The sequence below is a fragment of the Alosa alosa genome, chromosome 22 (genome assembly GCF_017589495.1).
Source record: "Alosa alosa isolate M-15738 ecotype Scorff River chromosome 22, AALO_Geno_1.1, whole genome shotgun sequence".
Taxonomy (NCBI): Eukaryota; Metazoa; Chordata; class Actinopteri; order Clupeiformes; family Clupeidae; genus Alosa; species Alosa alosa.
Window position 1 is genome coordinate 4,217,641 of NC_063210.1, and position 13,229 is coordinate 4,230,869.

General features: G+C 44.9%; 2 protein-coding genes across 2 annotated transcripts in view; both read right to left on the reverse strand.

Annotated features, from left to right (window-relative positions):
- The window catches only part of ntn2 (netrin 2), a 38,572-nt gene extending 37,535 nt beyond the window's left edge, over positions 1-1,037 (reverse strand). The window contains 1 exon segment of the mRNA XM_048234113.1: positions 808-1,037. The gene's annotated coding sequence lies outside the window, so the exon portion shown is untranslated.
- An 8,216-nt stretch (positions 1,038-9,253) lies between these two features.
- On the reverse strand, positions 9,254-12,119 carry nog2 (noggin 2). The gene has a single exon (XM_048233365.1). It carries the CDS (start codon positions 10,685-10,687, stop codon positions 10,031-10,033), a length of 657 nt encoding a protein of 218 aa, XP_048089322.1. The 5' UTR covers positions 10,688-12,119; the 3' UTR covers positions 9,254-10,030.
- Positions 12,120-13,229: the final 1,110 nt, after the last annotated feature.

Here is a 13,229-nt window from a genome sequence, read left to right on the forward strand (position 1 = left end):
GATTTCGCTGCTGCGTCCCGGAGCTATTTAAGCCGCTCTAGGCAAAGCTGAGCTGCCAACATCCCCGCGCTCACTCACACACAACCTTTCTCTACCACTTATACTCGCGCCTCTGTTTCACACAAACTCACACAGTGAGTCTTACACACACCTACATACACACACACACACACACACAGTGAGTCTTACACACACCTACATGCACACACACACACACACAGTGAGTCTTACACACACCTACACGCACACACACACACACACACACACACACACACACACAGTGAGTCTTACATACACCTACATGCACACACACACACACACAGTGAGTCTTACATACACCTACATGCACACACACACACACACAGCTGTGGAACTCACTTCACTTCATGCGGCAGCCGTCAGAGAAAGAGAAATATAAAGAGTGACGTGCGCATCGGGAGAGCTGGCATGGTAAACTTGCGCAGTGCGGGACATGCGAGGTATTGCTTGGCTTGGCTCCGGGTTCCGGACTCTGGCGAAACGCTCTTGAAGTGCCCATGGGCTCGGTGGTGGAGTGCTTAGTTACCGGTTTAAGACCCTTTTCGTTTTGTTTACTCCGAAACAACATTTATCTTACAAGGGTATCTTTGATTACACACCTGTCTTTCTGACTTGAGCTGTTTTTATTATTAGACTACCTTGTTGCCATTAGTGTGTAGATTTCAACATTCTAAATATATATTTGTCACAGCTATAAGCGTTTGCGGTTCCTCAGTAGGCTAAACAATTAACATTCAAAGTAGAGATTCAGGCGCACATGGAACTTACCAAACTGTTCACTGTATGAACTCTTGCGTCTCTCCGGAGGGTCCCTCAAAACACAAAGCTATGCCCCAAAAAACGAATCAGGTTCTTGAAGATAACGGCTTTTGAACTTCTCCTCCGGGCATCATCGCGGGCAGTGTTATTTGTTCTGAAGTTCCGCTCTTGAGCAACACAAAAAAACGTTACAATCCGTTATAGTGGAGCGACGGGACTGGAGGCTCTACGTGTGTGTAAGACCACGATACGGATCTAAACTGACTGAGGGGAGTGAGGGGGGAAATGATATGAGGGGGAGTGTGTGTGTGCGTGCGCGTGGATGTGTGGGGGAAGAGAGCTCATAGGTGAGAAACTGCTGCACGCGGACAGCCCGGCGTACATAAAGAGCGTTTCAATCAATACCAGACACAGTCAGAGAGAGAGAGAGAGACAGTGGTAGAGAGAGGGAGAGAGCGAGCTCTCACACGAGACTTGAACTGGTGAATGTTGATGAAAAAACTATGACAGATTAAAATGTACCCCAAAATATGTTCATCAATACTTCAAAGTAATTGAGTAATTGAACTCGAAGTCTTTCTGAACGTCTGCTGAGAACAACGGAAACACCGGCTGTATTTGTGTAAATTCACGCGCAAGCATGCTGCTTTCAGTTCTTTCTCTGGAAACCAGATGGCTCGTGTAATAATGAGAACACACACACACGCACAAAAACACGGAACTTGTTGAAAGTGGGTTCTAGGGACCGGAGGGCATACGCGAAAACTGGACACAGATGCGGTTCTTTATAACCTTATTAATTATTATTAAAAACAATCCTCGCAAGCCACGTCGGAGAGGGCTGGTGGCGCTGATGGGTTCCTGCGCTCGCAGGGGGGCACCTCGTCTTGGAACAAGGCCAAGATCCAAGGCTCACATTGCCCGAAGGAACAGAATTGGGAATGTTTGTCATTTATTTAATTATTTGGCCATTTAGCAGGTCACGGTGTGTGTGTGAGCGTGTGTGTGTGTGTGTGTGTGAGAGAGAGAGAGAGAACTGGATTGTATGTGCGCCCCCCCTCTCTCCCTCTTTGTGTGTGTTACTCTATCATAAGCAGCTCAACATTCCGCTTGTATTTATGGCACCACCCAGTAACGTCTCACCAAGCGTAGCCAAGCAGTGTAATATTTTAATTCTGATATTGAACAATGGAACTTTTAATTAACCAACCAAGGAGGTCCACTTATGTTTGAGGTGTGTATGCAGGTGTGTATGTGTATATGTGTGTGTGTGTGTGTGTGTGAGAGAGAGAGAGAAAGAGAGAAAGAGAGAGAGAGAGAGATTTCTTCGTCGAGTGTGCATCTGTCAGTCAGACCTCAGAAGTAGTTGGGACGGCAATTTCTGAATTGTTTCACTAGGCGACACCTGTGTCACCTTATTTTGCTATTGGAAAATGGAGGGAGGGGGTTGACACGCTCAGGTCACTATGGGTAGGCCTATACACATTTCATAACAAAAAGAGCCTCACAGTTGCTCATATGCCACAGGATCCATGTCGCGCTCCAAAGAATCACTGGATAAACTCGGTACTTTTCCCTCGATTATCCCGTCTTCAGTTACCAGCCCGCGCCCGGCACCTACTGGCAGAAAGGCGCAAATGCATAATTGAGGCAATTATGAGAACACATTGTGTATCAATGATGAATACAATTATAGAAAGCAGACATATTTTCTTGATATTATCTTTCATACAGAAAAAGCTGGAACTCCAAAATGTAAAATTTGGCAAAGCTGATATTGTTCACTTCTTTTGCTCAGACATGAATACAACCCATTTTTTTATTTCTGGAGTGCTGTCTCTCCATTCTTGTCCTCTCCATATTCTTTCTGCCCCAGTTCTATCTGATCCCCTTTCTTTTAAAGGTTGCAGTCAAGTATTAACTACCAGACACTTGTCCAAATCGACTGACAAAACTTTTGCAATAACAACGTATTACCATCAGTGGTCTCACCACACATGTAAGCTAGCCTGTTGGGGGGTATAGTGTGATTGTATAACTATAAAGAATGAAGCGATATGTTGTCAAGAAGCCTCATGCTCAGAGAAACTAATCTGGCCATGAATCATGATAGCCAATGGTAGCCTGCCTACTGCCTAGCTTATCAGCTGAAGGTCGACTGATTCATTGGCACCGACCACAAATTACAAAATGAATCTGGAGAAGGTGAGGGAGAGAGGGAGGACAGGAATGATCAAAGTGAGTTAGACACCGATACAGAGGAAGAGAAAGAACCAGAGAGAGAAAGAGATTGAAATCAGTGGGAGAAAACCAAGAAAGCAGAGATGAAGTGAAAGGCATAGGAAATATGTTCTTTAAATACAATTTCACTCAGTTGTTTGACAATCAATAAAGTATCTATCTATCTATCTATCTATCTATCTATCTATCTATCTATCTATCTATCTATCTATCTATCTATCAAACATAGCAGGTGAATTTAGATGGTTGAAATGGACCGCCAGCCACCACCCCATTGCTGAGGTGGGATTGGCTCAACCACTTTATGGGCAATAAGCCTAAAGACTGTTTACCCAAAAAACCTTTAAGTATGGTTGGCCTTCAGGATGTGCATTATTTTAGCTCATTAATCTATGGAGTTGTGTCATTTAATGACTGAAGTTCAAATCAAAAAGATAACTCTTGACATGCCAATATCTTCTGATGAAAAGATTCAAACATTGTGAAATTTCATCCATGGGAGTTCTGAAATTGACACAGTATATCTTTATACTATGATAGTGCTATATTTTTATACTATGATAGTTTTATACTATGATAGTGCTATATTTTTATACTATGATAGTGCTATATTTTTATACTATGATAGAGCTATATTTTTTATTCTATGAAAGTGCTATATTCTTATACTATGATAGTGCTATATTTTTATACTATGATAATTGTACAAAATCCCTGCTCCTCCCAGCCGTTGTACAACCTGCAACATATCTCATAATATCCTACAATAATGCTATATTTTTATACTATGATAGTTTTATACTATGGTAATGCTATATTTTTATACTATGATAGTACTATATTTTTATACTATAATAATGCTATATTTTCTGTGCTCCTTCAGGTTCTTATGTGTGCATGTACAGATCCTATGTACAGAGATGTCTTTTCAAGCCACACACATGAAGATGTCATTTGAAGGCCACACACACACAAGAGGAGTGAGAGGGCAAATTCCTGGAACAGACGAGAGGCACACATCAAGGTGGGATTTCTGGGGTTAAGAATGAGTAATTAACTCTCCCTACAACTCATATGTATACATACACACACCCCACACTGACTTCCTCTCTCTCAAACACACACACGCACACACACACACACACACACACACACACACACACACACACACACATTAAAAATTGAGTCATTAAGGCCAAAGCGTTCTCATCTGGAAGCTCTTCAGCAGGATCTTATTTGAACTCGGTGGGAGTTCTGCAGTTCTGACAGGAGGTTATGGAGGCCTGCTTGAGCAGGAGACCCCCGTCTGGCATCACAACCATCAGATGATCTGATGTCTCATTTAGAAATATCAAAGATTTCCAGATTGTAGAATGACACATGCCCACATGTAGACACACCTCTAATAGTTTAAAGACATGGGTTAAACACCATCTAATCAGCATATCTAACAAATCCAAGCATAGCTCCTTCCATGGGGGTCTCTGTCTGAGCTTCATACTGGTCCTGCACACATAGACTAATCCACGAGAAAGAAATTAATTGGATAGGATTTTTGGAGGCAGATTTGCTGAAAAAACTTGTAAACCTGTAGAATATGAGAGAGAGAGAGAGAGAGAGAACTGCATCTTGATGGTTGATGAAACAATGAATATATACATGATCATTTTCCTTTGTTGAGAAGATCAGGGTGAGAAATGAATCCTTCATGATGAACCCATTGATGGCTGGACCAATGTTCTTTTGAATAACAGATCCTATTGTTGTACTGTAGAAAGGGTAGATTTTTCATGCATCCTTTTTCTGCAAAGCAGTTTAGAGTGAAGAGGCTGCTTTTGTGAATAATGGAGGCATCATTATTTTAATTCAGCATTCTTCCACAAGAGGGAACTGTTGGCAAGGGTTTACAGTGGCACAAGGACCCATAACTTTGTGTGTGACAGTGTGGTTCTATGTTTAAATGTGTGCACGTGTGTGTGCGTGTGTGCATGTGTGTATGTGTGTGTGTGAGTGTATGTATGAGAGAGAGAGAGAGAGATAGAGAGAGATATCAAGAGAGATGTTACCAGGTATATAGCGAACTCTGATGTGACTCAGCATTTACAATGCAATCTAATACTGAGCCCTTAAAATATCTGGGGCTGCTCTGCTCCTATTTAATATGTGATAATACTGCTGCTCTTCAGGCCAAACACACACACACACGCACGCACACATGCACACACACACACACACATACACTCACACACACATTCACACAGAGGCAAGCGCACACACGCACACACTCACTCACACACGCACACACAAACGCACACACACACACACACACACACTCAAGCATGCACACACGCAAATCCAAATACTTTGAGAAGAGTCATTGACAAGGTGGCCGGTTTACAAGGTTTACATACTTTTACAAGTCCATACATTATAAGAGGAAGCATAATTTTTGAAGCTGAACACACGACATGCACACACACACACACACACACACACACACACACACACACACACACACACACACACACACACACACACACACACACACACACAAGCCAGTGTAACTGCAATAGTGAGGCCGCAAATTCAACAATTCATAACAGCTATATTAAGCACAATATGAGTTGCACATAGAGTCACGTATACATTCTGCTGGAAATATCACAGTCTCACAAGTTTTATTCCCAAAGCAAAACATTGATATGACTTCTCTATCACGTTCTGTCCTGCTTTCTCTCTCTCTTTCTTTTTCTGTGTGTGTGTGTGTGTGTGTGTGTGTGTGTGTGTGTAGTGGTTCATGTCTATTATTCAGTTAAACACCCTTGATATGGAAGAATATGTTGCCATAGAAACAGTGTGTTTAGAGTGTGATTCCTGGGCTGGGGAAAATCTATTCTTAGCCCCTCCCCCCCACCCCCTCTCTCTCTCTCTCTACACACACACACACACACACACACACACACACACACACACAAACACACACACACACACACACACACACACACAGAGACACTCACTCACATTACTGTAATACTTCATAATACCTCCACTAGTCGTCTCTGTCTCCATGCTGTGATTGTGGATTCAGAGCTGAGAGGTCTGAGCAGTAGATGTATAATGAACTAATGCGTCTTATCCGTTTCTCTTGAAGAGGCTAGGCAAAAGGGATGAGGGAAATAAAGGGTTGTGTTGCTATGGTAACTACACTATTAAAAGTGCAACCCTCCTTGTGTTTTCCCCTGATGCAGTTAGTCTCTCCTCTTCTCTCTCTCTCTCTCTCTTTTCTCTCTCTCCTCTCTCTCTGCTTTACTTCCCTCAAATTCAGTCAGTCTCCCTTCTCCTCTCTCTCTCTCTCTCTCTCTCTCTCTTACTCCTTGAGTGCTTCCAAGCATACCTCTCTGAGAGCACAGGGCATCCAAGACCTCTGGTGAGAGAAATTTCTGCTCTCTGGCTCCCTCTAATGGTGCTCTGCCACACTGACTGCTGAGTGTTAGAAGGTTGATGATGAGATTAGATGTTCCACAGGACTGATGTTTCACAGCCTCACCAGATAAGAAATGCTGAACCTTCAGAGCTACCACAGTCAGCACACTTTGAGTGATGTCTGAACATCTGAGATACTGACACCTTGTGAAGACAAGTAGTGTATTTGAAGAATAAACATATAAAATACAATTTCCTGACATGCATTAGTATTTATTAGGGGGCAGCCGTGGCCCACTGGTTAGTACTCTGGACTTGTAACCGGAGGGTTGCCGGTTCGAGCCCCGACCAGTGGGCCGCGGCTGAAGTGCCCTTGAGCAAGGCACCTAACCCCTCACTGCTCCCCCGCCCGCCCGTTGAAGCAGGCAGCTCACTCATGCCGGGATTAGTGTGTGCTTCACCTCACTGTGTGCTGAGTGTGTTTCACTAATTCACCGATTGGGTTAAATGCAGAGACCAAATTTCCCTCACAGGATCAAAAAAGTATATATACTTATACTTATACTTATACTGTATTGTACTTATGTGGTGTGTCACTGTTCTATCTTGGATTATAGCGCACATAGACTGGTGAGTATTGGCATGGGGAATCTCTTGGGATGGGTTTGTTTTCCATGATAGTGTACTATCCATAATGTTATCTGTAAGCCATTCTATAGTTAATATAAATATATAAGTTAACATAAATGTAACCTGTAAACAGAATCTTTGTGCATTTTGGAGGTGCTGCCTGCTCACTCACTAGCACAATGAGTAATGTAATTAATATCCTTGATACTGACACACCCGGCAAACAGGAAACATTTGTAAAAAAGAAAATCAGTGTTTTTGAATACACTTACACAGACATGCACAGGTTGCTGTGAAAGTCTACCAGATGGGTTCGAGGAATGTTCCCCATGTATGTTTACTCCATGTATGTTTACAGCATTGAGGGCTGGTAAAACACTGACTGGGTAGCACTAGCATAATTTAACACCACTGTAGTCACCCCTTGAATAGTTGTTTTGGCATGCTTGTTCCTGTTATAATTGTAAGTCTGAATATGATCATGTCCTTAAAAAAACAATATGGCAGTCAAAACTCAAATCTCATCCTGGGTTTGATGATCATGCAGGGCTTCTACCTCTAATAGTAAAAATTACTATTTGGAGTGAGCGCATTTTCAACTAAGGGAAAACTTAAATGCATCACCTATCTGGGTCCTAAGCTCTGACGTTTATGCTTCTTAAGATCTTAGGGAGGGTGATTATATCTTCATGAAGGACCTAATTAAAAAGATCTGCTGATAATATTGATTATTAATGTTTTATAATAGTTTCCGTATTCCTGTTTTAAATAGTGTTATTTTTATGGGTGCCTCTGCCCTTAGTGAAATTGGAAGGGTGGGCTGAAGGGACGTAAAAAGTTTTGGCATATAGAGTGCGACAACCTGAAGGTAAATTTGGTCGCAGGCGAATCTGAATGCGCTTATGTTATTAGTGTGCGCGACTCGAAATGTGTGGCGGCAGAGGCTCGAGCTGCAGAGATTGGCTTTCACGCTCCAGCAAGAGACTGCTGCACGCCGAAAAGCTGAAAGGGTTACTGTTTCACACACACACACACACACACACACACACACACACACACACACGCTGGGGAGAGGGCCCGGCTCGGTGGCGCCGTGGCGTCACAGGCGCAGCCTCCAAAACCCCGAGACATCATCAAGAAAGGAGCTGACAGCGGGGAACACACACACGCACACATTCCCCCTCACACACACAGACACACACTACGTACAGGCCCTCCTGTGTATCTGTCACAATAACCACACGGCGAGTGACAAATCCAACCCTAACCGCAGACACACACACATATACACACACAAATACACACATGGGGCTGTTTTCTCGGTTGCAGTTTAACGTTTTAATAACAGCTGCTTTGGCTGGTTTATTTTACTTCGCTTGCGGTAACCTAGATCGTGAAGAACACAGACGCGGTCAGGATTGCATTGCGGGCGGGCGCGCGTCTGATAGGGCTTTATTAGACTATATCTCTTTAACTGGTAGACAGCTCACCCGCCCGCTAATTGATAGTCTGGTACCGTCACAACCAGTTCACCATTGTAAGAGATCGCGCTTTTGTGTCACCGAGATTTGGATTTGGCAGAGTAGCCACTGTCACATTTTCCACCGATCCAGTAAACTACTCCATTCCACACATTTCGCTCAGGAGAGTTTTAAATAAGTTTTTTTTCTTGCTGTGGGAGCCAGAGGACTCGTCTTTAGCAGGCTGTACTATTTCACCGTTGACAGTGTTTGAAATGACCGAATGATATTTTACCGTTATGTTAACACACTTGCGCAGATAGGGAGCGGGTTACGTACGGACTCCTCGACCCGACTCCAGCAGCTCGTACAATGAATAACTGCTCTGTCGCGAGGCGCTCTAGGTATGTGCCCCGTGTTACACAACCCAATAAATCAGACGGTCCTAAACTCGCGCTCACACACGCGCCACACGGGCTCGCGCTCTCTGTGCATTCAGCCCGGGACGTCTCAAACCCATAACACGCCCCCAACACACCATACCAGCAACACACGTCACCTCCAAGACCTCAGTACCATAGAAAGGGTGGCATATTCGCACGTTTTCAGAAGACTGAGACTTTTACATGCTTGAAAACATAGACTTTATTGTCTAAACGCGTAATCATGACCATTAACACCGATAAGTTTTATTTATGCTTTTTATTTTTTTATTTTAGAAATATTCAAGTAAACATCATCTTCCATATTTATCCGGTATATTCTGCTAAACCATCCCTTTACAGCCGCTATAATCACAACCGTTAAAATAATAAATAAGAGTTCTGTGGAACCTTTCTACAATACTATAGGTATTCCAAAAGCTGAGTTCACGCCTTTATATATAATTTTATCCTCAACTTTTCATTTAATTATTATTATTACTGATATTAATAATATACATAGAAAAAACTCTAGGCAGCATTGCAGTGAAACAACAGTCAGCATTACTGTTCAGTTGAAAAAAGTGAACTTCTTGGAGAAGTGTATGCATTCCATCTTCGGATAAAAAAAAAAAAAACACCTAAAAGGTCTTCTGTGTGAAGTGCCGACTCCCCCGCCAGGGCTCAATTCAAACATGGTCCTGTTCAATACACAAAAATAGCTGCTTTCGCTTCTCTTAAATATATACAATGTTGGTATTTCAATTAAAATGCTATATAAAAAAATAGATTCGCTATGGTGCCCACATCAGTGACAGTTTAAACAGTGCAATAAAAAACGGCTTATTTCTTTTTTATTTCCAGTCCACGTACATGCGTCCGCCGGGACACCCACACGACCACACACGACACACAGGCCCACACATTCACGTTCCCTCTGCTTTATGTGTTTCCCACTTTCTGTATCCCCCCTCCCAAACACACACTCACACGCATACACACTCACGCAGACACACACATACACACACACACACACACACATAGCTCCTCGCTCATTCAGCATTGGCACTTGCACTCGGAGATGATCGGGTATTGCACCGGTATCCACGTGCAGTATTTTTGCCGCAGGAACCCTTGGCAGTACCATCGGAGGAAGGTCTTGGTGATGGATTTCACCGGTTTGCAGAACATGCCCTCTGGGAACGAGCACGAGCGCTCGCTGAAGCAGTTCGCTTCTTTGATGTAGCGCGGCCAGAAGCGCACGCCCAGGTCTTTCCATGCGTACACCACTGGACAGTGCGTGTACGTCCACAACCACTGCAAGAACTTCCGTCGGGCCTTCTTGCCCACTTTGACCCGTTTGCCATATGGCGTCTCAGACAGGTCCAGCTTTTTTATTTCGTTTGGCATCGGGCCGTGTACACGCAGCTCGAGCTGCGTGTGTGAGAGGTTGAGCTGCGCTGGCGCGCTGATGGACATGAAGTTAGGGTCAAAGTTGCTTCCAAGCTTTTTCCGCAGTGTCCTTTCCACCAAGTCCTGTTCGCGCGGGTCGTACTCTGGGTCTGGGTCCTCATGCAGGCCTGGTACTGGGAGATGGTCGCTTGGGGATGGCCTGAGTCGATAATGCGGCAGGTAATGCTGGCAAGAGCCCAGGTGAGCAGACAGTAGTGTCAGCAGCAGCAGCGGCAGCAGCATCTGGAGGGAGCAGCCCATGTCTGGCTGTCTGTTTTTCTGTGTTAGAGTAGCCTATGTGTGGAGGTGAACTTGTGTGTCCCTTAGTCCAGTAGGCTTCGGGTGAAAGTGTTTTAATGTCGCCTCTCGTTAGTGCGCTACTGGGATCTTTGAACTGTGGCGCCCGGGAACGGCATAAATAGTCGAAGCCAGGAGCACGGGCAAGACGATACTTTTAATAGACCGCGTGGCGGTTTGAATGACACACTGGAGCAGGAGTGCGTTCTTTTTAGGGATCCTCCGGATGGGACCTCGCGCCAAACTCAAAATGATGCAATTCTCGGACGCGTATTCTATGTGAAGTCAAATAATTAAAAACAACATAGCAAAACTGCAGCACATTAAAAATGGCGTCACCACCCCCTCTCTCCTTTAGTTTCTCCAATAAAAAAGAGGGCGAGAAAGAGTGAGTAGAAAAAAATCACTTCGGATTTCTGGGGGTTGCCATGGTTACTCTGGAGACTCGAAGCAGCCTCGGCAGACTGTCTAGACTTTCTGACGGAGGTTTGGGGCTTGTGCTGCATGGAATGAAGGGCAACTATACAACCGAAGAAAGAGTACAGAAAAAGAGGAGAGGCCCTCGCCCACCGTTTCCGTTACCGTGAGAAAGAGCCCCACAAAAGAGGATCTGAGCACGTTTGAAATGTCACCGGCCCGGGAATGAGGGCAGTCCCAGCCAATGTTATTTTTACGCTGTGCTTTTATGAACGCCTCTCTCTGTCACAGTGGCCAGGGTGTTCAGGCTCCACAGCGACCCGACGCCAGGGCGCGATCCATGGGTTAAAATAGTCCAACTTGCCTTAGCACCAGTGCAATATTCCACACTTGATTGGTTTTCTTGTGCTTTTTTCAGCCGCCGTTGTCCACGTTTCACCAATACCGAGAGCGTCCCTTTTGCATTCACTGAAAGCCTGTGGCAAGAACCTACTCAATGGTGATGAATGTATTCCGTCTCAGCACAGAATGCGATAACCAGTTCTACCTGGGTCCGACCGCGGAAAGTTGTTCCACTAGCCTACAAACTTTTTTGCACAAAATATTCTCGAAGCGCAACCAGTTGCATTTCGTGATAGTTTAAGGACAGTTCAAACAGGCTAGTGAAGACCAATTGTTTCCCGTCTTTCCCGTGTAGTGACACCGAATACTTTTCGATGTCTCCAAAGGAATCTCTGAGACCCTCACTCACGCGCTGTCAGCGGAGATTCCCGTGGGAGCGCGTGGCTTGAAACGGTAGCTCCACTCCGGTAGTCGCTGGAGGACCTCAAGTTCTCTAGCGTGCGCTTCGCTTATAGGCACACCAAGTGTGTGTGTCTGCCGCGGGCTTAGCGAAGTCCCAAGTTAAATATCCACCTCCGACGGCAGCAAGTGTCAACGGGTCCTGCCCACCGCGACTGCTTTCATTCTGACTGACAGATGCCCCCCCCTCTCTCTCTCTCTCTCTCTCTCTCTCTCTCTCTCTCTCTCTCACACACACACCCCCCTCCCACCACAGGCGTAGAAAAATATCGACCACAATCATTCTGTACCCGTTGGGTCCTAAAGTAGCCGATTAGCGCACAACACATATACTTTTTCCATATTGTGCAAATTGCATTACTTTATAAAGCGCGCAGCCTCCCAATTTCACCATGGCCACTTGAGCCCTCACCTTCCAGCCATCTGGAACATTTAAGAATGTCTGTCTTCTCGTGTAACAGTCTTTTTGTAAGTGTGTGTGTGTGTGTATGTGTGTGTGTGTGTGTGTGTGTGTGCGTGTGTGTACGTGCGTGCGTGCGCGTATAACCTATGTGCGTATGTGTGTGTGTGTGCATGCGTATGAGTGTGTGTATGCATGCGTGTGTGTGTGTGACAGAAAGAGGGAGAGAGCCAGAGAGAGTTAATTGGTTCAATCTGAAAGTCTTTCCTTAACCGGACCACTTAAGTGCTTCCCAATTTATATGAAACCCCGCGAGATAAATGGGAAGCATTAAGTGTCGTCCCCGTCAGTTCCCCTGGCAAACGTGCGCTACACCCAACCTTTTGTTCCACCGCTGCTCGAATTCCCCTGAACCGGAATCGGCGCGGTGAACTTTGGGGTCAGCAAATAAGAGCGCAATTAAGCATCTAAATGAGGCGGGATGGTCGGCTGTAACCTTTCCCACCGAGAAGCGCCGGGGTAATTAAAACGCAATGCTGCGCTCATGCTGGCCACCACTAACACAATCATACAGAATGCTTTAAGTCTGGTATAATGACAACGCATAGGTTATGTTGCGCCTGGGTCTCTCCTTCATTGTCCTGTGGTGTTTATTTCTGTAGGCCTGCAAATTTTTCAACCAGGAGGGATATGTTTACCGTGGGGCCTCCACTCCAACCAGAGGCCGTTCAGTGATATCAACACGGCGCTCCGCTGGCAATAGTTACGGCGTCAGTCTTCTCATTTCACAGGAATGGACGAGCAGACCCTCGAAAGCCCACAGATCACAGCCTGAGGAAAACGCTTTTGGGCCCGGATCAGTGTTGAATACCACGGTGATTTGCTGAG

What these genes read in the sequence shown, in the direction of transcription:
- nog2 (XM_048233365.1), bottom strand. Translation starts at nt 10,687, where the DNA reads ATGGGCTGCTCCCTCCAGATGCTGCTGCCGCTGCTGCTGCTGACACTA.